General features: G+C 39.9%; 1 protein-coding gene across 10 annotated transcripts in view; it reads right to left on the bottom strand.

The window, feature by feature from the left end:
- The window catches only part of OXR1 (oxidation resistance 1), a 292,999-nt gene that overhangs the window by 67,441 nt on the left and 198,458 nt on the right, over window positions 1–27,100 (bottom strand). For 7 of the 10 annotated variants that reach the window (XM_074886459.1, XM_074886475.1, XM_074886465.1 and 4 more), the window contains one exon: window positions 2,749–2,831. In XM_074886459.1, coding sequence (XP_074742560.1) covers window positions 2,749–2,831 — 83 coding nt within the window. Of the gene's footprint in view, window positions 1–2,748; window positions 2,832–15,182; window positions 15,404–27,100 lie in introns of those variants that run through there. The other 3 variants (XM_074886433.1, XM_074886441.1, XM_074886484.1) reach the window with 2 other exon arrangements.

The raw sequence follows: 27,100 nt of genomic DNA, 5'->3' as shown, positions 1-27,100 counted from the left end.
AAATAGCCACAATTATTTCCTGTTTCTCCTCAAAAGGAAGAGGGGTTAGAAGGCTTTTGCTGAAGTCATGCCACTGCTAGCATGTTATTATCATTGGCAATCAGTGGCCAACACTGTCTGCTTATGCTCCTTTGTTTATCTGTAGCTGGTTCTTCTAACACCTGTAGGCAGACACTGGTTGTGTTTGTACAACATGTAACACAGAAGACTTCTAACGCAATGTTAATATAATGAAGTCAAACTAGCAACATAAAAATGCCATTTTCACAACACAAAAAGGATTAAAAAAATGTTCTAGCTAGTGATAATAATTCACCTAAACTATTTGCTCTGTTGGTCCTTAGAGCTTGTTCAACATGCATCAGCTGTGGGCAGAAGGAGAAAACAGTTGGCTCGGAGCACCAGCTGCAAATTCTGAAATAATAGATAATATCAACTTGCATCAAATCTATTGACTGACATTCAGAAAAGGAGAAACTATATTAACTTTAAAATATCTGTTCACTCCCTAAGTAATAACAGCAAAAATAAACCAGAGTTTTCTGTATCCTTTAGAGGCAGCTTAGGACTTGCTTCCTTCCCTTCATACCGCATCTGTTGACATCTTTCGCTGGTGCTACATACAGAACAGCAGTTCCAAGTTTTTATGCTTTGGGGATTTTACATTAAAATCTTTAACATTAACTGCTTTTTGGCTTTAGTTTTCAAGAAAAATATATTTTATTGTTTATTTGTCCTCAAAGTAATGACCTTTTTTAAAAAAATTCTGGTGGGAAGTATATTTCACCTTAAAAACCTATAGTTTGCATCAGTGAGATTCCAAACTTCTGTACTACAAATAAGCCCTTCCCTCCTAAAATCATGTAGCCACTGGAAAAACTAACACATTAAGTTATTATTTAAAAAAAAAAACAAACCACAAAGAAAAAACCCACTAACTTTACTACAAGACTCAGTGGGGCAGGAAGGCTGGTTTCTGCCTTAGTCATTCTACTACTTCTCAAAGCAGCAACACATGCAGACATATAAACGTGTGTGCTGTTGCTTTGAGAGGTAATAGAATGAAAGCAGAAATGAGATATAATTTCATCTCTCCACATGAAATAAAGTCATAAATAACACAGTAGCAAATTATCACAATAGTTACCAGACCTCTCTTATACATATAGTGAACCTTGGTTCCTAAAGGTTAGATCTGTGCATTTTATTAAAACATATACACATGACACAGAACCAAAAGCTCTGAAAACTTGATGTTACTCAAGCACTTCACAAGTGAAATGTACAGCAAGACCAGACAGAATATAGCATTTGTGAAGCTGAAACGCATGTTCCGTACATGCAACAGGCTCCTTTAGAGACTGGACTAAGTTTAAAGACAAAAAGTCTTTGATTCTTGTGAATCGTCTTTTGACTCACAAGGAAGTGACGCATACTTCAGTATGTATTAAGAAAGTTATTTTTGCAAATAAAGCTCCACCTACTGGAACACAAAAACCTGCAGAAGTACATGACAACTTGACACATACTAATTTTAAAAAGGAAAGCTTGGTGCTTTAGCTTTGCCTGAAATCTTATATAGCAAGGTAAATGCATGCACATGGTGCCAAGAGACAAGGGATTTACTGACTGCAGAGGAACCCCAGTTTTACAGATTTACACCTGAGCATTTTTTCCAATTGTTTCAGACAAAGTAGAGGTAATGTAATAGAAATAACAGACATATTTACTTTATCATTCTTCAGCTGATAGAACTTAAGCAGCAGAAATTTCTTTTTCGATTTTCAACTTCAAGGAAGTCTTTAGTATAGGCTACAATTATATTCAAATTCCTAATATAAGCCACACTAATGAAGTGCTTCTCACTCCAATCCACACATCCTCTGTCTCTCTCCAGATGACTACCACAGCCTTCTCAGTAGTTAAGCCGTATCACAGCTTGACTTAATGTAACATTAAGAGTTACGTCTCCCCCATATCTCTTATTCTTGGAATAAGAGAACACCAAGAGGTCAAGTAAAGACTTTTTATAAAGAAGTTCTCATCTTTAATCATGTCTACCTTCAAAAGCACTCAAAGATAACTGTGACAGACTTCCCCTATTTTAATGTTAACCCTATAAACATTATTTATAGTCTTAATTATATTTCCAGTATGTAACACAAGACAGATACTTCTCACTTCAGTTTCCCTTAGTAACCACAAATGTGAAAAGCTGACTGCAGCACAGTTTGAGGGTCATTTCAAGAACAGAACAGGCAGAGAAAGGCTCCATTTTCAGACAGTGCTGCGGAAACAGATCCATACAGTAAAAGGTATAGAGATCTATGAAAATTATTAGGAGAATGCCAGAAGGTCAGTATCAAGATATAGCTTCCTCCCCCCCACCTCCACTTCATTCTGATAGTTCTCCTGATTTCAACAGTTTATTAATAATGCTGAAAGCAGGGAACTTGCACAGGATTTTATAATTAATCTTATTTACCATTTCTTAGTTACCTGAAAGTGAACCAGTCAGATTGATTAGTTTGGGGATTTTTTAAGGAAAAAAAAGTAAACAAAAAAAAATCATTAAAAAAGCAAGTACTACTAGCTAATTCCTGATTTAATTCCTGTCAAAATAAGCTATCAGATACACAGAATTCTTAGATTAAAGGTAATGCACATTATTGTTTTGCTTATATTTTATGGAACTTTAAGTCTGCACTTGCTATGCAATGACATTCTAACAATAAAACAGTAACTTACAGAATATTCAATAGTCCCTTTAGGCTTTTGAAAAGACATTCGTCGCCCATCTTTCTTGTCTGGGGTCTTCTTCTGGCCAGTGTCTGAAAAAAATTGAGGCAACGTGCGTGTTAAATTCATTTTCCTCTCTCAGTACTGTCACAGGCTGCTGACTACAGCCCTGTGGGCAGACATCTAATTCACCAGTTACAGCTTGCTCCCGGTGACTCTAACAAACAACCGGCTGCTAGAACAGGGACTTCATTCCTCTGCAATGCTTTAAGAATTTGACCAATATAAACCACTGATAACTGGCAATCAGCTAACTGCATAAGTAATTGCTGCTATCCAGGAAGCTATTAATGAAGGGAGACTAAGGAGGAGATGGACCCCATCGGGCAAGCAACATTTCTGGTACTACTGTATTTAATTGGTTTTATATTGTACCCAGTCTGCTTTCATCTAGAGGGGAGATGATCTAGAGCTCCTGTGTGTTCAGTTTAATCAGTTGGGGGTTTTTGTCACTGTTTGATAAGTATGTAGTATTTAAAGCTTTTTTATAAAACAAAGAGCATTAGTGTTTAACTGCACAATTATCCTGTCTGTAGCAAACACACACAACCTGTACATAAATAATAAAGATTCTAAATAACACAAGAACTGTTCTTTTTATTGGGGCATTTTATTTTGAAGACCTCCATCTCATAGACCAAATTGAGAACAATTTGTACCTGAAATATATTTTATTTTTATACTAACTGGCTCGACAGTTATGATAAACACAATGAAACAGTGTACTTACACAATTCAACAGAAAGCATTTAATTCTACATCTCTAGAGAAGTGGTTTAACATATCCATTTATACACACATATACACTTTGAGATTAATTTCTTAAGAAGTTAGGTCTCTGTCACAAGTCCTCCACCTTCAACAGTTAAATATCTGCTATTAAGGAACCCAAAATACTTACGTGAACGAGATATGTTAAGTTTCCATGCTACAATGGGATTAGTTATACCTCCATTTTGATACATTCAAATTTCTGTTACCATAACTGAATATATTTAGTCAAATATTTCAAACCAAACTGAATAGAAGATACAAATGTTACAAAATACATTCTTTTAAAATATTTCAGCATGGCTAGATTGAGAATAGAAAACATACTGTATGTCTATTTAAGCCTCACCTGAGGTACTAAGGAAACTTGCTATAAATTGACAGCAACTTCTGTGCATTTTTTTTTTTTAAGTTATCCTGACTGCAACACTGGAAGAGAGACTAGACAAATACTTGCATGAAATTCATATACCCCCTCCCAAACTTTTACAAGGAGAGTAGAAACTATCAAGATATGAGAAGGAAAAAAAAAACCCCAACACTGCAATGCAAATTTCACAGGAAGTTCTGCAGTGCCAAAAAAACCCCAAAAGAAACAAAATACAAAAAAAACAAAACCAAAAACCTCAGCAAATATCTTACATTTGCTATATAAGGCAAGCTGCAGAAGACAATAAAAATGATTTCTAGCAGATTCAACATGAGTACTCTCCTGGGGTATTCTTTACATAATAAGGAAATAAACACTGGACTAATTTTACTTCTTTTACATATTGAAAAAAATCTGAGGGAGAATGTTCCCACACCTACAAGATAAAAATTGATCTGTAGATGGTATTAATTATGTAAGTTTTTACAGCTATGAATGACAGTCAAGACTTTAAACCTACTTTTAAAAACTGTACATAAATTTGAAAATCTAGACACTGTAATTCTGCATCCTGCTACCTTCCCTTATTTACTAATTGCAGCTTTTTAAAAGAAACCTTTATTTCTGATTATAGTAATAATTGTTAAAGTCACTACACAAGTGTCTCTAGGGGAAATTAAGCCAACTCAGTAATGAATAAAATACACTTGAAGTTTGTGTGCAGACTTAACAGTCAGCAACATTCCCTCTTCCAGGTCAAATATTTTGTTACCAAAGTTCCTACCTGACCTTGCAACACAACAGGTACCTCCTCAGCAAGCTACTGAAAAACTGAAACAGCTGCTTGCCTGTAGCTGTTCCAAATTTTTCAGCCCATATCAAAGCTTTGCCAGTAGCCTAATCATTTTCCTTTCAACAACAGTCTGGTTCAAATAAGCCTAAGCAAAAGTCAAAGGATGCAGCTGAAGACAGACTGATCCCATCCAGGATCCCATACATGCCTTAATCTATACATGAAGCACCCCTACTGTACAACAAGCATCTTCTTCCCCTGCTCCCCTCCCCATTAGATAGACAGAAAGAAGCTCCATACTACAAAGGTATATACACACTTCATTTGTATATAGCCCAGTGTTGTTTGTTTTTTTTCATAACCCAAAGTTTCCTTTTTATTTTTACTGGTTCACGTGTGTCTAAAGGTTTGCAATTAAGAGGTCAAGGTAACTTGTTATCTTCTCCCTCTCCAGTAACTGAACAGTAGAATAAAGTCTTGCACAAATAACCACTTCTGTTCCTTATGCCAGAAATAAACAAAGAAAGTTATTTGTTCTTCAGGACAGAAGGGGCTGCTGCTTTACTCTTCAGAGCACTCTGATAACTTCAGGAAAGTAAGAGCAACCAGGAGAAAGGGGTGAGGAAGGAAGGTCCCTGTTGAAGGCACCTTGGAGAGAAGCAGATGCCAGCAGAACGCCTATCACAAATTCCCCAGGAGCTTATACTCTGCAGTTTTTCACTTTTTTTTTTAATGTCATCCCCTCCCATACCTAAGACAGTAATTCCTACCCTTCCCATCAGTGCCCACTTTCATTCCTTCCCTCTGTGATAGCACTATATGGATACAGGATTCAAGTGCTTCATAACCTGCTGTGACCTAAGTCTCCCAAGGCAAGAAGAGATGGAGGCAGGCAGCGCTGAGCCATGCATGCGCTGACCACCCAGCTGGCCAAGCACTGGGCACAGCTGTCACACACCACACCTCCGCCCACAGCCCCAGTGCTTGAGTTCTCTCTTCACACAGAACCCGGCCATTTCACCCAATGATCAGAAACAAAACTAGGAGGTATTTCAATTGTGAAAATACGTCAGAGTAGCAGAGACATGAATTCAACCTCCCTGATAGCATACTACAAAGCCTCCAACTATCTCTCGCTGAATGAGCAGGGTATTTATTTTTGAGAGGAAAGTTAAGTGCATCTTTTAGCCATCCTTGTGCCTCTGGTATTCTAGGCAGCATGCGAAGTGGAAACAACTGTCAGAATAGGATGCAGTAGTCTGAGAAGACCTCAGCACCAATGAGCACTGGTCTTGCCCTTTCATTTTACTTATTTCCCCGGTAACTGTTGCACATGAGCTCATCTTGTTAGGTTACACACAATCACTACCTCATCTGCCAGCAGTAAACCAGTGAGACTACAGAAGGCTGATGTTCACAGACCACAGGTGTAAGAAAAGCCTGACACCACTGACTACGCTGTACACAACCTCAACAGTCAACATGAACTTGTTTAACAAGGGGATCTGTGGTGCTAGGTTATCAGATCTCTAGCCATGCTGTTTTAGACAGAAACAAGACCAGACCTATTGTAACATCAGGAGTTGATGCTTTAATTCTGAACTACCATTTCACAGGAGTGGGCCTCCACAACAGCTTGAAACACTGAAGTGAAAAAAGTACACGTCAGATCCACAAGTGACAAGAAAATATTTCAACTGTCTAGTATTTAAGACTAGAACTAGAAAGATGCAGAAGGCAGTGTTCAACATTACACCAGACCAATATTCAGTCTGAATGCAGGCATACAGAAATTTAAGATTAAATGACTGAAGCATAAGAATGGTTACATATGATCATCAACATAACCAGAAAGAAGGAATTACCGTTCCAACATATTTATACAAGATAAGAAAAGGGTTTTTAGGAACATTATGTTTTCAATGTTTTAGGAACATACGGTTTTCAATGAGGCAGCTTTGACCTTAAAATATGTAATAGGCAGTGGCATTATTCAACTGAAATTTGAAGACAACTGAAGTTAAATTCCAACACTTATGGGGGGGTTCTACTAACTGCCTCTGTATGGCCCTGTGCCACTGAATTTTGGTTGACTGAAAAATATTCCTGTGGCACTGCTAGTTCCAACTGACATGACAAGAGTGACATTTCCTATTTCTTAGTATGCCACCTGAGCCGAATTGTAGACCTTCAATCTTCTGGTTGTTGATGCTTCTAGCATATCCTTTGGACTTCTAGCCATAGGAGCTGGTAAAGAGAATGCAAGATTTGTACTGTGAAGTAACAATGCAAAGAACTGTTCAGGAGTATCTTCAAGCTCTGCAGAGAGTAAAATGCATTAAATTTTCCTTTACCCTACTATTTTTCTGCATGATAAGCTTAAATTTCAAATAACTTGCAATCTTTCTCAGCTGCTGATCTTCCATTCATTTCAATGTTAACAGAAATTATAAAAATAACTTTTTCCAGAGGAATAGATTGATAAACAAACAAGTATCCTCTGAGATAAAGCATGTAAACTGGACAAGTCCACAATTAATGCAAATTGTTTACAGTTAAGCTTATTATGGTGAAGATGATGAGAAAAAGGTGATTTATCTCCCCTCCTCCCCCAAATGAGAACTGCAAGTTATGCATTAGATTTACATGTGTTTAAGAAAAAGGCAGAGGCGGCAACCTTGTTAAATGCTTGTCTAGGACACAATTTTTCACAAGATCTTAAACAAGTCATGCAGCACATATGGAGTAAAAACTGAATCACAAGAAAGTAGGAAAGAAAAGTAGTCTTTGAAATATTCTTAAATACATTGTTATTTAGCAGCACAGGAAACAACTTTCTAATTGATAAAACAGAGGAAGCATAGATATTGCATCTTTATTAGATTAGTTCTGCTCCATAACAATTAGATCTTTATAATCTATTCATAAAGAAACAAAAAAGATTAAAGCAGGAAATCTTTTACATTCCATAAGGCTTGGTGACTTGGGGTCCCTAACCGCAGGGGCTACATGTCAGTAGAACAACTGCCTCATTCCCCCTTCCCCCCCTCCTGCAGTTAGACATGCTTATGCTAATTATTGCAGTATTATTTTCAGTTATCTTCCAATGTCTTGGGAACCAGAAGCTAAGAGGCCCTAATAGTAGCCTACAAGATGCTAGTAGCCCTCAGTTTTCTAGTCAAAATGGTAGGTTTTCAGACCAAGGCAGAGTCATAAATGCCCCCTCTAGTCTCCTCTTACTAAGAAACTGCTACTTACTCCGTGATTCAGTCTTTTTAAGTCATGCTCTCAAAACTCTTGATCCTTATCACTGCTTTCCACATCATTCTTTTGTCCATTTTTCTCAAGCAAAACCCCAAACTAAATGCATCCAAGACCTTGTTAAGGCTGCATCAGCACTTCAAACACATCAAAATAGCTTTTTCCTGCAACATAGATTCAGCACTGACTCAAGTTCATTTTGTGATCCCCCTAACATATGACCCTCTTTTCTGCAATCCAGTCAGCTGCATAGCACATAGGCAGAAACAATTAAATGCATGATTTCATGATGAAAAACAATTCAATAGAAACAAATTTAAGGCAGGCCACTTCTCCAAATCGCTAGGAGACATAAAGCCAGCTCCATGCATGACATCCCTGGCATGTGCATCACATGGTCTTCTTCTAAAATAAGATTTCGCATTCAGGGTAAACAGAAATGCTTCACCAAATTTTCAGATTATGCCACAGTATGTGTTAACAACAGTAAGCTTCCTTCCCTGTTCCATCTGTAATATGTATGTATACAGTTTAATACATTAGAGACTACCTAACTGCAATCTCCACCTACTGTACAACCTCTCTGCAGACCAAACATGCAAAAATCACGGCTGCTCTACTGAAACAGCAAAGGATGTCAGTTTTTCCGATTAATAATGACTATCTAATTCTTTCAGATACTTAAGCCCATTTAGTTGTACATCTTCAAGCCTACACAATACCACATAAGCAGTTTGACCATCAAGCAGCAATATCGAGTTATCCTTAGACATCTTTAAGAATTTACACTTTGCCTTATCACACTTAAGCCAATGGTACATAGTTTTTCTAAGAGCTCAAAGTCAGTCAGCTTGTCCTAATGATGAAGCATGCTTGTGCACTACAACTGCTCTGCTAACATGCAAACAGATCTACTGTGTATGTGAAGGTATACCCAATGCTTCAGCAAACACCTTTCTGTACAAGTTTATTGCATTAGGTTTGCAGATTACACCAACCTGGGGGGACCAGTCAACATACTTGAGGACAGGGTTGCCATTCAGAGGGACCTGGAGAGGCTTGAGGAACAAGCTGACAGGAACTTTATGAAATTCAACAGGACAACAGTTCTGTACATGGGAAGGAAGAGCCGCTTGTGTTGCACAGGCTGGCACTGGCCATGGAGCGGCTCTGCTGAAAAAAACCCTGGGGGGTCTTGGTAGGCAGCAAGCTGAACACGTGCCCTGGCAACAAGAAGGGCCAACAGCATCCTCAGCTGTATTAATAGGAGCACAGCCAGCAGACAGAGCACCAGAGAGAGGCAACTATTCTTAACTTGGCACTCAGACCGCTTTCGAAACACTGGCTCTAGTGTCCCTGTCCTGCTTCCCCCAGTCCTTTTCAATGCAAGAAAGACATGGATAAACAAAAACTATTTCAGCGAAGGGCCACCAAGGTAGTCAGGGGCTGTGAGAAGAGGCTAACAACAGTCTCCAGCCTGAGAAGAGATGGTTTTGAAGGACTGTAACAGCAGCCTTCTTGTACCTTCTAGATAACTTCTCCACAGGTGTCAAGATGACAGAGCCAGGCTCTTCCATGATGTACAGTGAGTGGGAGAGCAAAAGACAACAGACATAATGGACAAACAGGAGAGCTTCTGACTGGATAAAAGGTAAAAATCTAACTATCCAGAGCAGCTGTGCAGTTTCCATCCTTGGACATTTTCAATGCCCAGCTGGATAAAGCACTGTGAAACTTATCTTGAAGTCACAGTCTTCCCTGCTTCAAGCAGGGCTAAACAGTCTTGCTTGCAATTCGAGTTATCTGTAACTATGATTCCTCCCACATTTTTTCTCTCAGGCAATGCAGATGCATGAGGCCACCACCAAGCCAAGCTAGAAGGAAATCCACACATAGCATAGCAAGGTGTGTTGCTTACCGAGGAACAGAAAGTATTATTCACACACGTAGTAAGTCAAAAGGCAGCCATGAGCATGCAGGTTCTCCATAAAACATCAGCTTCAAAGCTGTTTTAATGTTAGGAAATAACCAGAAAAATTAAGATAAAAATGCAACATTACACATTAAAACAAAAATGCAATACAGTCAAAGGATACTAGATTACTAGAATAAACTGTACTTAAGATTATAAAACCAATCTAGCAGATGACTGAAATGGACAAACTGAACTTTGGTAAAATATCCGATACATCAGAATCCTACTGAACAGTAAAAAACAGACTAAGAATTGTAAACTATGTCAAAAATTCACTAAACATGAGAGTGAAACAGAAAGTATCAGAATGGAAGGGTATATTAATGAGTTCCCAATGGACCAGTTTTAAAAAACAGTTCAATCGCCTATCAGCAAACAAAATCACAAGCACAATCAACTGCAAAGGCTGGGCAAAAGAACACAGAATGAATTCTGTAGCCCCAAAGCTTGAAGAAAAAAAAAGCAGGGCAAGATGCAGTAGTACAAAGCATAACATGAAGTGAAAGACCATTTAACATCGCATACACTAAGGGAATAGTCAAGAATTTCTATATACTAGTAGCTCATAAGTCGGAAGAAGAGATTGTGCATACATTAACGTATCACAAGATGACTGAGTCACCAGCCTGATACATTCCAAGATCACATTTGCTTCTTATGCCTGTACCAACTGAAGTATTTTCAGACATGAAAGCAAAGCATTAGCGTCTCTGTAAAGGGTGCTGGTACATTTCACATGTGCTTCATCCGGAACAGTGTGTACGACAGAACTTGCAGAATTGTGTCTCCCCAGTTTGAAGCCTCTCTCATACTTTATCATACACCGGTTCAAGATAATTTCTTAGAAGTGAAGTACTGAATAAGGATGAAGTGAGGAAATAGTCTACCTTACTCTTACGTCTACTTTATTCTGAGACAGATTTTTAGAAAGGAAGATACTCACTTTTACACAGGATTTGACAAATGTACTATAACTTGGTCCTGCACATTTATCTTTCTAACGCACTGACACTACCTTCACTGTAGTACAGAGGGCTGTACATGGCTTACTGGATATACTGTGTATGGTTATCTTACCAATCAAGACTTTTAAAGCTGATGAGAAAAAAAAATTGTAAATAAACCCACAGGCCACACGAAACAATCAAGTTGAGCCTGAGAGAGAAAAACAACAACAAAAAAATCTTTTAATAGAAGGCAGCTAGAACAATTTGCTTGACAGACTAGTTAAGAGAATTCTCTGAACAAGGAGTTCTGAATGACTGCTTTTCTTTTCTTTAACTTCTGTACTTTATGAGACATACTGCAGGAAGTCAAGACTGCTTGTGCAGGGTATGTTCTCCCCTCCATGAAGTGACCACAGACAGAAGTGAGGTGAAAATGTCTATGAGGAGAGAAAGCATGAGACTCCAGGTATGCAAGCATATCCTCACAGAATCAAAGTGCTACCTGGAAGAAACCTCTCAAGTACATCTACTCCAGCCTCCAGTTTGAAGCAGGAATACTGTCAACATCAAATCAGGTCAGCTTAAAACTGTAACCTGTCCCTGTTTCTTGTGAAGTTTCTGTTGTTCAATTTGAACCTCTCAGGCTAAAACTTGTGGCTGCTGCCCCTTCTTTTACCATCTCTTACTACCAAGAAGAGTGTCCCCCTTTAGGTAGATGTAGGTCACAATTAGATTGCCTCTAAGCCACCTTGGTCTCCTCTTTGCAAGACTAAAGCCCAGCTCCCTCAATCCCTCCTCATAGGTCATATGTCCTATGCCCCTAAACATACTGGCTGGACCCTCCACAGTTTCTCAGCAACCTTCAACAATGGTGCACCAAACCAAAGAGCACATTCAAAGTATGGCCTCACCAGTGCCACAGAAAAAAAGCCAAACCATGTCCCTCACTGCCAGCTGTGCTCCCCTTTACACAGCAAAGCAAACAGCATACTAAACTATGAGACATGCTGTTGGCTCATTTAAGTAAGAGGTTTGTATAGACGAGACTCAAATTAAACTGAACATTCAAGTCAATTCTGCAGTAGAGATAATCCTTAATCACACATTCCCTAAAGCCTTGAGTTGCATCTCAAAGCAAATAACAATGCATACAACTTCAACAAGATAACACCTACAATATATTCCAATAAACAAGAAAGCTACATTCTGTTCTAGCTAATGTTTCTAGGTAAATCCAGGTCTTGAATATATACATACTAGCTCTTTCTAGAAATTATCGATAGATTATCTTTAGAAGTTACATTTCAAAGCCCACAAGGCCTTTTTTTTTAAAAAAAGGAATTTTACACTCTGAAATTATTGGTAGCGCCTTCACAAAAGCCAGATGCTTTCTCTAGAATTTCTGGTTCTCCTTGCGTTTTTATCCACCACCACAACCATTAAAAGACAAAATACCTTTCTGAAGTTATTTCACTGACTTGGCTGCAGATACAAACAATGTGAACTGGTTAAACAGGTTTACAGCCTCCTATGGCACTACTCATTCTCCCAGTGTCTCCTGTCTCTCTACTAAGAAATACTATGAACTGTTCTGCATGTACCCAAAGAAGTACAGGCCCAGAACAGTGATTTAAGGTAGAGCATTTGAACTGACTTGCCTCCCTGAACTTGGAAACCTTACAGAGCAGCTGTTCAAGTGTTTAGAAAGACAAGCAAGAAAACAGTAAATGTAAACTTACTAATATTTCATGAATAAAATTGAGACACTTTACTGTAGAAGTAAAATTTAAAATAATTATGAATAAAAAAGGTTGGGTTTCTGTTTCAGAAATGTGGAAACAGGGTTTTAAGTATTTATGAAGAACTATTCTTTTAAGAAGTAATGCATAGTCATAACTTGAACCATGCAAAGGAAATGAACACTGAAAAGATCCTTCTGAAAGTCCTAAGTGGGAAAAAAAAAAGCTAGAGTAATAGGTAGGCCTGGCTCCACAACACTGCATACAGAGACTGAACACTTGGAGTAGTTAGAATTTGCCATTAAGGTTTAAGTTAATGTCAGGGGACCCATCTCTAAGTAAAAGAGGTTGGATTTCAACTGAAGTATTGTTACAGCTTCCACAGCACACATTACCAGGCCACAAGTAGTTTGTGAAAGCCAGCAAAATGCTTGCCAGAAGAATTCTACGGTCACAAGAATTTGTTCCTGCCTGTAACTGACAGAAACCCCATAAAGGAGAAGACAGCATGGGAGGACCAAGATCTAATTGCCTCGCACAGCAAGATTTGCCTAGGTGAGGAAAGAACTAAAGTATGGCTCTGTCAAAAAGGCACATCAAATTCTATACATTCAGAAACCCACCCTGCTTTCCAGAACTGCAGTCACTTTTCATTAACACAAATTTTAAGTATTACTTTATGAAATTATCTGAGCACATACATTTCCTGCTCAAAGCTAGGGAAAAACCAAAACATTATAACGCCGTCTAAATCAATTCTTTGTCCCAGAGCAAGAGGGGGAAAATAGTCAGAGAGCTTTTCACTCCAAGAAATCACATGTATCACAGGAGATGCTTTAGACTAACAGCTGAACGTATGGCCTTGCTGATTAAAAGACCAGAAGATGCTGAAGAGTTTTACTGCCGTTTTGCTTCTGCAAAAGAGCGTTAATAATCTTTGTCACCAAGCCTTTAACGGTGTGTAGAGGCATTATTCAAGGTACTTAATTTCACTGCTTAAAACCAAGTTACTGTCTCTCTCTCCCTGTACGTCTTGGGGGGGGGGGGGGGGGGAACGACACAACTCAATAAAGAAAGAGTGGCACTGTAAATATAGCTGCTTACCTAGTATCCTTCCTGTGTAAGAAGTGTGATGATCCAAGGCACGCAAGGAGCCATCTTCTAAATGACAGACCACAGGGGCATTCCTATTGCTTTGCCTACTATAGTAAGTAGCAGATCTTGTTTCTCTTGATAAAAAACAACTATTTAACTCTTCTAAAATAACTTAAAGTAACAAAGAAACTTAATGGTCTTTAGTATTAACTTTCAGTAGACACCTGACTTCAATCTTACCTACAGACTACGACAAGCACTCAATCATCCACTTAGCACAGAGCTTCTTGAAACAGGAAGAAAAAAAAAAGTTTACTATTCATTGTATACTGCTCTTCAGATTTTTATAAAGCATTTTCACAAACTTAACTTCATATGTATTTTTCCTTCCAAGCAGTACTTAGACGATGCTACTTTTACTACTTATGTCATAGTTTGTTTTTAATCTCCAATCAATAGCACTACCTCCTTGGAATCCTTACTGCCCAGTCCTCTTCTGCATGCACAGTCCATGTACACTGTCCACCCCTCCAGTTCTCATGGCACTTCTTGACAATTTGAGTGCTCACTTCAGATGAGTAAGTTACGATATCCATACTTACAGCCCAAAAACATTATCGAGAAAGGGGGTGACAAAAGCAGCACTCTTACTCCCAGGCCCAGGACAAAGAGTCACTTACTGTCTCCTGACTGACCTGTCTGACCACAGAAGGCAGACATACTCCTTCTGCCCTTACTACCACCAAAACTACTTCCTAAGTACTGCTGTCTGCATTTCAGGAGCACATGAAAGGCAGAAACCACCTTGTACACAAAGGAGATCTCAAACCAAGGAGCTTCTGCTCCAGTCGCTTTCCCTCACCCTCGTCAATAGAAGTACTGCGAAAGCCTGTGTGAGTGTGTACGTGTGTAATAAAAATAACTGTAGTAGTACTGCCACTGAAATCAGGAAGACGTGCAGCAGGAGCAAAGTTGGTTTTGTTGTTACCAGACCCGTCCCCTGGTGCAACCCCTTCGGGGCGCAGCCTCCGCTGAGGGCCGGCGCCCCGGCTGGGCGGCGGGCCAGGCCGTGCCCCTGTGCCGGCCCTCCCATGCCCCCCCCCCGCCGTCCCCACTGTCGCCTCCTCCCTCAGCTAACGCTCAGAGCCGCCCCGGCACGACCCTGGGAGCGGAGCAGAGCAGCCCTGCAAGTCTCCCTGCCACGGCTCGGCAAGGCTGCGAGCCAGGGGCACGGCGGGGCCGGCGGGCCGCTCCCCGCTGGGCCAGGGACCCTCTCCCCGTCCTGCTCCCGCACGCCCTCGCTTCCCCCGGAGCTCGCTCCCCTCCGGGAGGCTCCGAGGAGGCGAGAAACTCACCCCGGCGCCCAGAGAGGCCCCTGACCGGGCGCTGCCCCGCCGCCCCCCGCACCCCCCGGCCCCTTGCCCGCTGGTACCTGGCGCCGGCTCGGCGGGGCCCGGCGCCCCGCGGCTCCGGCCGTCCTGGAAGCGGACCTGGCGGAGGCCGCCGGGCACGGCCCCCCAGAGGCGGCTGGCGGTGCCGCGCAGGAGGCGGCCGCCCTTGCCGGTGAAGGCGGTGAGGTAGTCCATGACGGCGGGACGGAGCGGGGGGCTCCTAGGCGCCGGGGGGGCCCATGGCCGGGCCGGACACGCAGCTCGGCGCGGCCGCCGGCCCCGCTCCACAACTTGTGCAAACTTTGGGGCTCGGCCCCGCCTCCATTTAAAGGGGCCGCGGCGCCGCCGCCGGCGCTGGGCGCGGAGGGGCGCGACCCGGGGCCCGCGCGGGGAGTGAGCCGTGAGCGCCGCAGCCGCGGCGCCGTGGGGGTCTGCAGCCGCCGTGCCCCCGCCACGGCGTGCCCGGGGCCGGAGCAGGCCCCCGGGGCCGTGGCCGCCCTCCGGCGGAGGGGCAGCGTCCCCTCGGCGGGTCGCTCCGCCGCCGCTGCCTCGCCGCCCAGCATCCTTGAGAGGCGCCTTGGTTGTCTACAGGAGCGCGGAGAGGGGAGGCGGGCCTCCCAAACGACCCTCTCTTTGCTGCATGGAGATGGCCCCTCCGCTGCCGGAGGAGGCTTGGAGGAGTGTAGGCCCGAGGGCGGCTTCATGACGGCCATGAAGAGGAGCGGTGGGCACCTGGGTCTCCTTACCGCCTGCCTGGCCCGGACACTTGGGACGTGGCTTCCTCGTAGTCTCAGGCAGGCTCACGGCCACCTGTACATATTTATGAACTTACCCGCAGTCTGCGGCTTTAGTTATGTTTTGCAAAAGCTCACTGCTTTACCATGATGTGCTGTGAAGCTATTAACTTTTAGCTTTCATGTCTCACCTTCCCTTTACTAAGAAGCATGAAAATCAAGAATCAAGGCAATCTCTTACTTTTAAATCTTCTCACAGCCGTGGATATTAAGATGTTTTACCACTGTAACTGCAAAACAAGACCAGCTGTGACACCATGTGGTTTTGCTGTTCTGCTTTCGCTCCCTCACGCTCTCAGACTTTGCTGCCATCTGGGACACCACCGTCCTTGCTGGGCTAGCCAGCCATGTCCCACTGTCCTCCTTTGAGTGTCTGCCAACGTTGATACCTGACTCAGCCTTTGAACTCGCCACGTCACTTCAGTCTTCCAGCAGAACTTACTAGGTATACAGATCTTTGATTTGTGGTGTTCATTTGTACCTTCGCATTCTTTGTCCTCACAATTGCTGGAACGTTCAAGGTTTGAAGAAATAAAACCAGTTAGAACATGATCCAACATTTTAACAGAGAAAGAAATATCTAAGGCATTGAATCTCACAATTAAGATCTAACTTACAATGTGCATTCTGCACATATTGAGGCTGGAAGAACAGCCATATCATTATATTACTACCTGTGCCATAGGCCTTAAGAACGCAGAACTGTAAGATAATGTGCTTATATTCTAATCAGAATGTGATACAATTATATGCTGCATCTAGCTGCAAATGAAAGCATTGTTTGACAAAAAATGCCCTTGTTGCGCCAAATCTATTGTGTACATGCAGAACAGAGGAACAAAGTGCTGAGCTATCTCAACTCCTATTCACTTGTAGCAGCTGCTCAATTAAATCAGAGTTTAACGTCAGCATTTTGGAGTGCTGATTTCTGAGGGTTACTTGATGTAAACAGTACACTCAAATCAACCTTTCTACTACTTAAATCAGTTCCTTCTCAGGAGATAATGATCTTCAAGACTTCTTTCAAATAAAACCTTTTCACTGAAACAGAACAAGAAATTTCCAGCAGAATTAGCTTTCCCTCCCTTCCCCCAAAACCTGCCAGTTGAAATGGATGTGTAATCTGTCTGTTCCAGGACTAATGAATAAATCAGGAACTGCAGAGTCACTGCATGGTCTAAGTACCACTTAGTATATAAACTATTCTGCCTACTAGATCTGTCTTGCCCTAAACACTGTAAGTAGTTTTCATTTCATTACAGTGTTTCTGCTGTGAAGAAGTTATGGTTGGTCTTTTGCCCTGTTAATTCTATTTTAGGCAAAATTTACCTACGTCTTTGCATCAGGCATGAGCTTACAACTGTGGTGCTCAGCACTTCTGAAACTTGAGCTGGCTTGTCCACCAGTATTCTAGCCACATACACACCTGTTATTGTATTGATTGCATGTATTTCCTCTGTGGTTTGAAATATTCTTTTTTTTTTTAATCTTACAAGGCCATATTATGCAGAGTTTATCATCATATTGCAGTGATAGAGGCTACAGATTTAGATTCACCAAACATTTTGATAAAGTATTCAAGGTAAATGTTTTGATAACTATGAATCTGTTACATTTTAGTTGCTTTCATCTGCTTTGTTCACAGTCTAACTGAAGTATAAAATGACCACCTATTACTGCAATGCAATTTTCATAGTATTGAAAATCGTTGCCCATACTCAGAAGCATCCATTTAGCAATGTTTTTACTTAGGAAGAACAAATTCTTCAATTGAACTGTCTTAACTATAAAAACAAGATTTAGATATCTGTGCTCATAAAAGTTAACAGTACTCTTTAAGACGTGACACTCATTGACTACTGATAAAATTTCAAGGCATAAAGGTAATACGATTATTATTATTACATTATTATTACATTGTGAAGAATATAGTGAGCTCTACTGCTTCAGTAGGCATCTTCAACACAAACATCCAGTAGTACTATTATGAGCTCTAAGATGCTGTTTCTACTTAGTTGTGCCACAGCTATGACAGCAAGATTTTTGACAAAGATCTCTGGTCTGAAAACTGACCAGGCTTAATCCTGTGTTGTTTATAAAGTCTAATATGCTGGGATTTAAGATTATAGCCCACATTTCCATCTGAAAAGCTTTGCAGCATTCTGCAACTTTTTAGTTGGTAGAAGCAACGTAAACACTACATATATAAGCAATCTGTGTCCCTTTTGCCATAAAACTAAACCAAATATTTATAATAATTTTTTACACTTATATTGATCTTGAACACCTTTACAGAAACTTGATCGTACTGCCTTTAGGTCCTCAATTTCTAGAAACAACCAGGATTTTGTTGAGGGGGGCTAATAGGTTTGTATTTGATCTCTGAATGTGCAACGCAACAAGGATCTCTCCTGGGTTTATTTTCTGGCCTGTGGTATCAGTGCAGAAAGCATATCTTTGTAACTCAGTCACTTAAAACTGGCCCTCCAAAAGAAGGAGCTGGTCCTACCTGCTCTTAATTGCTTGTGCCTGTTCCTGTTACCAGTGGGAGCATGCACAAGCATTCATCTGGCAGGTGAATGAACTGTGCAGTAAAGTTTATCCATTTAAAAGTATCTTTTAGTGTAGTCAAAACTAACTAAACATATTTATTTTTTTGTGGGGTTAATATTATCCCCAGTTAGATCTCCAGATCTGGTTGAGTCATGTGTAAACACCTGTGGAAGCACAAATTGCAAAGCAACAGAAGAGTAGAAGTGTCTGGAAAAGAGGAAAGGGAGGGAGGAAGTTGCAGGCCAGCCTCTTTGTCTTCAGTGCCGGTATGTTAGCTCAAAGGGATGGTGAAACTGTGGCACAAGTGGAGATGCCTTCATATCGGTGTTACACACAAAAACACCTTCAGTAGCTACAGAAATGTCTGACAGAGTATGTCTGCATTTATGATGCAACACTTAATAACACATTATGCTAATCTGTTGCTGTAAATAAAGGCACAACCTGGTCTTGTAGCTAGATCCCGAAGTCACAAACCAGAGCAGGCAGAACTGCTTGAGCTGCATCCTAAAAGAACTGGTGGTGTAGGGAAGAGAGAACAGGGATCAGTTTTGGTCAAATAGAAAAGACCACTGTGAGGAAAGAATATTTCCAAGGTCTGAACATGGAATTATATATAAAAGTATCACAAAGGAGAAAAAAAAGATAAAAATACAGCAAGTGTTAGTGACCTGTCATTTCTTTGGGGACAGATTTGTCACTTGTGAAAATAAGTGCAAATTGCAGCAGCTAATTCAGGCAAAACACCAGCAGATGCTATGCAAGCTTCCTTAGGTCTTGGCCAGTTCACATGTCTGGTGTACAGGATATGGGCCTCTTGCAATTCATCTTGCCAAATTTCCAGTGCTACCAAGCTGCAGGCAAAAGTACACTAGGCACTAACACAAAATCCCTATTTTATTTTGTGAGAAATGAGGTTTCCACATGATTTCCGCAGTGAACATCTTGATATCAGTCAGTCAGTATTTATTTGTATATAAGCAACCTATATGCAAGTATGTAATTTTGACAGTTTGAACTAAATGCCTCATTTAAGCTTCCTTACTCACTCTGGAGGCACTGACTCTCATGTGATGCTATGAGGATGCTGTATGCCTTTGTGAAGGCATCTAAATCGCCCTGTCTGGTCAAGACCCTACCATTTACGTGGTTGCAAAACATACAATGAGGGGCTAAAATAGGGATTTGAATTAGAACATGCATAAAAGCCTAACTTCTCTGTTAATTGTAATGTAAAATAATTCAGGAATTGTTTTTTTTTCCTAGTGAAAAAGCTAAACTCTTAAGGCACAGAAAAACAGACTGCAGTCTGTTTCCAATGCTGTTTTGGTAAAAATTAAATACAATGCAGAATGCACATACAGTCCCTGAAGCGGGTACTAGAACTGAGGCATGAAGAACTCCCACATTCTCATTCACATTTCCCTATGAACCCACTAATTTGAATGATGAAGTATGGAAGTACATAGTTCTAGAAGTAAAAACGGTTACAAAAATCTATTTTTGTGATTAAGAAGGTCCAAGTAGTTCCAAAGGGCAATTCAATGTCACTATAAATTTGGGAGAAGTTAAAAAGTGATAACCAGTAAGTGACACTAAGTAAATGGGTATGTTTAAAACAGATTCTTTACAGAAAACTGTGGGTTAGGTGTGTCTGTCCATACAGGTTTCACAATACCACATCCTCTTTTCAGATTAGACACTTGGCAAGAAAGAAGCTGTCATCTGCATACTAGCCTCAGAAATGGTAAACTGGAATTTCAGACTTCGGCAGGTAGGGATATAATTCTGTTTTTACTAACCAGCTCCCTAGAATGAAATGGGGACCAGCCTGCACCTTGACCATTGATGCTGTTCACTGTTCAGCAGAAAATGTCACATTGAAGGAGCAAGACAGAATAAACATGGGCAACAAGGGAATGTGGAAAGGGTTCTGGACTGTATCTGATTATTCCTGAGATAATTCTGTTTGTATCTGATTATTCTTGAGATAACACTGAAAAAGACAGGAGGCCATTACAGCATCTCTTTTAGGGGAGTTGCTTTCTCAGTAGAAAACTGAAACAAATTCCTACTTTATTAGTATTTCAAATCTGGCTCAATAAATCTTTCATCTCCTTTTGCAGAAGCTGTATAAAATGAAGGTACCACAACTAGATATTAGGCTTCTCCACGCTGAGAACATTTGGACCTTGGGCACCTCAGCCTCCCCCTATAATGCATTTGAACATCAAAACATGCAGTCCTAAGCACTGCTCATTAGGTTTAATTTAAGTACCATAACATCCACTGTGTTTAGTTTTTGTCTTACCAAATCTGAAAAGTTTCAAGAGGACAAGTCATTCCTGTCAGATGCCGCTGCAACATCTGATCTGTTTGTGCTTTGTCTGTTCTGATATAGGTTGTAGTTACATAAATGTTACATTTCTGTTTGTTAGGTTGGTATCTAACCTAATCCAAGTCAGACTATTTATATTTAGGACAGCCCAACAAGTCCTTTTCACCTTTGAGGAGAAAGCAATTTTTGCTTTTCTAGCCAGATTTCAAAAATCTTCATACTGTAATTTAAATTAGATAGTAAAGATAGAAACACCATACAAATAAAAAGTACAATAAAATCTAGGACGTTACTGAAACAGAAGAGAAATGTTAATTGATTCACAAATGTACTGTACTGGCATACATAGCATAGTTTTACAAAAATGCATACTAAGCATATGAAACTCAATAGTAGTGAATGTAAAGTGAGTGTATTTTACTCCATAAAGTACACTTAACCTCATTCTGCAAAATAATTTGACCAGATTGCAAAAGCATGCCACAGTTTTTTGACACTTTTGGAAGGACCAAATTTCAGCTGCATACAGTCTGAATTTTCAGAGATGCAGGTAAAAACAATCTTTGTTCCCTGTAGTTACCCATCTTCTCTGAAAAATTCTATCACATAGTCACTGTCCAACTCCCATTTATGCTAGAAGTTTGTTTCAAAAAGGAGTGACAGAATTAGCATTACAAAAATGTATATTCTAAAACTAAATCTGTATTTTTCTTATTTTCCCAAAATACAATATTTATGCTTAGATGTCAGAATGGTCCATTCTACAATAGCGTATCCTGTCAACATTTGTTAGAATATCCAAGATATCAACATGGAAGTTTTCAAATATGGCCTTGAGAACAAATGCATATCATACCGGGACTTCTCCATGTTTACAGCAGAACTTTAGTTCAGCTGCAACTACACAGCTCTATATATAGGCAACCTTATCAAATAAACATGAAATGACCTCCAGGTCTTCAGTTCATACTTATTTGGTCAATAGTGGCTTATTATAAACAGAACATTCTGTTCTGTTCAGGGAATTTTATGAAAATTAATTTGGACCCTGAGGGGTATGTATGCATGTGCATGCATATACAGACACCCGTGCAGTTTCAGGATGCTCACTAGGTATAACACTAGCTGAACAAAGTTAATTTTCAGTAGACACAGATGTCCCTGTGTCTTCATGTCATCATCTCATTGACATTTTGTTCTTTCATCATGTGTTTTGAAACTGAATGTGGAAAACAGTATAATTGATGACTGTAGTATTTACTAGCTAATCCCATCCTCCACAGAGCCATAAATTATGCAAATAATAAATAATTGCTTACAAAAGGTGATCAGAAAATTGATTATTCATCAGGTATTTGAATCTTAGGCAAACAATCTTGACTTAATATTTTATTTTTCCTTTTTGCAGTATAACTGTAACTGTTCTTTCCCTAACACTCATTAATGCTTATCATGTTGTTAATGTCCTGAATCCTTACAGAAGTAAGGAGGTTGCTGATACTTGCTTAGAAACAACAGAACCAGATTCCAATACACAACAGACCTTTTCACATTGCCAGATTGGTTCATAATAGAATAGAATGTCCCTCTGGTAGCATAGTTGTTAAAGTTCAGTTCTGTTGTACACCATTTCTGAAGACTACGCAGTCATAACACAACTGAGATTTCAAATCAAAGCATTGATTCAGATCATTAACACAAAAATGTCTGCTTTGTGATCAGTATCTTGCCACCTCACGACCAGCTGTATTCCTCATATTTATAGCAAGATCCACATTCTTTAGAAAGCCATAGTCCTGTCCTGGGGGGAAAAGCTCACATTAATAATCACTGAAGTGACTCTATGTAATGAACAGGTTCCATCTGTTTGAAGACATAATCGACTGCTTGTCACATGCTCCCATTATATTCAGTTGGCACCAGATCAGTTTCCAACTCAGAAAACATCATGGCTTTTAGTTATAGGTTATGAGTTTTAGTTGCAACCTTTAGACATTTAGATATCTAAGATACAGGGATCCTTTTCATGGATCTGAACAAAATGATTCTTCTCAGACACCCGGAAAAAGCAGACTTAAGGACAGCTGATGAGCAGCCACATAATGCCAGTTCTAAGTAAGAATGCAATCTGAAGTAGTTATATTTTTTAGATAAATGGGTCAAAAATATAATGAGAATTTATCAGGAGCCAGAATAAGGCTAATGGTGACAGTTGATCCTTCTGGTTGCAATTTTATTCTTGTAATAAGAATTACTGATTTTCTATTTCACTTGGTCCTGCTTAGGCAGCACGTTACAGGATTAACGATTAGTAAAAAAAGAGTGAATTCTGTTCTGTTCTTTGCTACCTGTTTTTATGGTTATTTTCCTTAAGTAAAGTAAGTGTATGAAAGCCTTTTGTACATACCTTTTCCCAAGACATCTAAATCTGTGCAGGACATTCCTGAAATTTTCTTTTGAATGAAAACCAGGAAGGAGTATGTTGATCTTATTAAGAGGAAGTTCTGCTTTTCCTTTCTTGTTAAATCTTGCTTCTTAAGGAACATCTGGTCTCTCTCTCCTTCCCTCCCCCACTGGCACCACATCACAAGCATATGCCTGATTCATTTGCTCCCATAATATCATGTAGAAAACCTGTGGATGGTTACTCACTCTGTCCTTTTGAGGATAATTACTACAATTTATCCTCAAAAATCAAATACATTGCTTCTAGCTAGCTAAATCACTTGAAGGCTGTCCATTATTGTATTATCTCTGAATTAAGAAACTGTATCATATACACATTAGTTTTCTCCCTAAGATTTATTGGCTTAACTCTCGCCTCTCTCTCTCATTTTAGTATCTTGTCTTTGATTACTGTCACAGTTTTTCTCAGAAATGATTTGCAGTATGTTGTCTCTCTTGCATTCAGCTGTGTTTAGCTGCAGTGCTGTATGCACCATTGAGAACCTATCCACATACACAGCTTTACAGATCTTATTTGCCTCTGATTAATTTCTTTCTATTTGTTTAGATGGGCTCTTCTGTAGGCTTCATTTAGAATGCCTAATGGCATATCTCACTGTCTTCCTGGATTTCATCTGAGGATGAAATATTGTATACATAATCCCAAAGAAACGCAACTGTTTTGATAGGTAATTAATGGTTATCTGTCAAGGTTTTTAGCTCCAGTGCCTCCAGATCAAGACTCGAAATTGGTGATTTGGCTGACAGTGGTAAAGTGTGAAGCACTAGTGACATGCTTCTCATCAAGGAAACAGGTTACTGTGTTTTGCAGAAGTCAAAACCTCATTTCTCCCAACTATAGGTCCTAATGTTAATGAATTATACTAGCTTCAGGTTGGAAATATATAGAATGTACTGGTTTAGCCATAGACCTTAGTAAGGTCAACAAACCTCAGTGAATGGAAAGTGACGCTGAGAATAGAAGGGATAAAAAACTATTGTCTGGCCTTGATCTGTTTTCTAATTAAATGTGAAAGGAAAAATTCAGATACTTGAATAATGATAGAACTTGCCTCTCAGGTTCCTGCTAATCTGATGTTGGGTGTCTGCTGGATATGGCTCATAGCTCAAGGTTACTGAAGAAAGGTGTGCTTTATGTAGCACAGTACCCTCACTGTAGTGGAGTGCAACTGTCATATTTTTGTGCCAGAAGTCTGAATGATTAGTCCAGCCAATCAGCTGGGCTGGGTGCATGATGCCCTGCAGAAATAAGGTAGTGGTGTTGAGTGCCAAGATGTTGATGCTGTTCGAGGAAACCAGGACCATATAAGTAAGTGTCACTCTGCATAAAATGCAAGTGTTTAATTTTTATTAGTAACCCACCGTAATACTGGTTGATTATAAAGACTCAGTTCCTCTTAAATATAGAGTATTAAATATGCTGTTGTGGTGTTTCTCATCTGTCTCTTCAAGCACCAAAATTGCAGCTGTTAATTTTGAAGTTCAGTAGTGCTGACAGATTCTTAATTGCTGTAATTAAATATCATCTTTATTAGGAGCCTGAAAGCAATTCTGAAAAAAACCCCTTTAATATTATAGACTTCTTTTAGGTCCCTGTAAGTTTCCCTTTTTTGCACAGAAAGCTTTGACGGACACTGTGGTAGTGAAGAACCTCTAGTGTTGCTCAAGACTTCATGAAGAAATGAAATTGTAATAATAGAATTAGAAGATATCTGGATAAGTAAAATAGCAAAGTATCAACAAAATTTTTAAGTCTTGGCTTGTAAATCTATAGGTTTTCTTTGAAGGAGTCAATAAGCATGTGGATAAGAAAAATCAGTTGATATCAGTGTACTTGTATTTTCAGAAAGCCTTTTACAAAGTCCCTCACCAAGGAAATTAAGCTATTGTAGGATGAAAGGGCTCATCATTTAGATCCTTTAAAGTACAGTAAGCAAGAGGTCAGATTTCACAACAGAAGAAGAACAATTATCAGTGCATCCCAACAGAGATCCATGGTTTTCAACTTACTGGATTATTAGGCTAAGAGGAGAGAACAAGGTGATAGAGTTTGCTGATGATACAAAATTATGTTGGAATGTCAAATCTACTGAAAAAGGTTAAAAAAAAAATTCATAATATAGATCATTAACAAAGTGGTCGGTGAAACTCACTGTCGATAAATGCAGAGTAAAGACAAGTTTTCCTCCAAGTGCATAACTATGTTTATACATACACATAATGATGAGTTTTAAATGAGCTATTATCATCCAGTAAAGAGATACATGAAAATGTCAGTCAACAGACATCTGAAAGGCAAAATAAATATGAGTTATTAGAAAAATATAGTTACACTGCTCTTTAAATTCTTCTCATGAATATAGATTACACTGCTGGTCACCCCGTCTCAAAAAAAGATGCAATGTACCCAGAAAATGTACTGAGAAGAGCAACAGACGTGTCAAGCTGCTTCTCTCTAGGAAAACAGAGAAAAAAATACGATGTACGTAAGTAGAAAATAAATCAGAGAAAAACTATTCACTGTTTTTCATGATAAGAGAACTAGGGGCACCTAATGAAATTACTAAGATTTAAAGAAAAGGAAACATTTTGTTACACAACATAACTGAACCACAGAAGTCATTACCACAGGATGTTGCATATGCCAAAACTATTAATGGTTCAGAAAGTAATTAGAAAAATTCATAGAAAGTCCATCAAGAGCCATTAAGCACAAGAATGCAGCTACAAACTCTGATTTCTGGAAGTCCCTGTGCCACAGACTGCCTAAAGCTCAGAGGAAATACCAGCAAGGCGTCTTTCCATACTTGTCCTCTTCTGTATTCTTTCCCTAATTACCACCTGCTGCTGGCCACTGTGGGAAACAGGACACTTAAGCTGGACGTGAGCAAAATATTACCTTTACCTTGTCCTGCCCAGCCATTCTGATGTTAGGACTTGCCATGACACTGCCCCAGCTCCTTGCTCGGGAACCAGAAGTCCTCCACAAGTTCTTTCCTTGGGTTATTTGTAGTGTGAAGGGGGTGATGTCTACAGACTGAGGAAGCTCAGAACAGGTCTGGGGGCTCAGAGACATACAAGACACCTCAGTTGCTATGGATCTTGAAGCACAAAGGAAGAAAAGCTATTACTTTGCCTTCATTTTTCTCCCTGTTTTAATCTCCTGAAGTGAACAGAAGTTGGTGTGGCTTCTCCATCTCAGTTGCCTTATCCAGAAAATTGGAAATCTCCCCAACTGCCAGCATTGATAACTTCATTTAAAGAGGAGTCATAAACATGAAGTGTATGGAGTAGCAAAGTCAGGAACCTGTATGGAAAAGAGTCCGAATGGACTGTCAGGAACTTTTCAAATGTCTAAGCATTAAGGACACTGAAGATGTGCTCTACAAAGAAAAACAAATGTAGAAAAAAGAAAGAACTGAAGGACAACCACTGGATTTTGCCAAACATTCTGGGTATATTATAGTGGCTGTAGACTGGCCTGAGAAGCAAACTGTGACTCTGAAAGGGCAGAGAATGTATCCTACAGCAGCTTTAGACTTAGCACAACAAATATCTCTCCGTGCTGGCACAGCTGCACCTCCAGGCTTGCTGGCAGGCAGGGAGAGGAGCCTGCCCACATCCTGACTCTGCAGATGCTGCTTCACACTCTGTAATACAAATAGTTGGCACAGGAGTTTCACAGCACTGTTCCTCCACGTGCAGACATAAGATAAGTGATTCTTTGGTTTTCAAAACTTAAAGTGAATCTTCAGAATTCAGGGCTTTTAGGAAGAGAGATCGTATTTTACATTTTTTGTAATACAAA

This window comes from Strix uralensis, chromosome 1 (genome assembly GCF_047716275.1).
Source record: "Strix uralensis isolate ZFMK-TIS-50842 chromosome 1, bStrUra1, whole genome shotgun sequence".
Lineage (NCBI taxonomy): Eukaryota > Metazoa > Chordata > Aves > Strigiformes > Strigidae > Strix > Strix uralensis.
The sequence above is the reverse complement of the archived record's forward strand: the minus strand, read 5'-3'. Positions and strand labels throughout refer to the sequence as shown.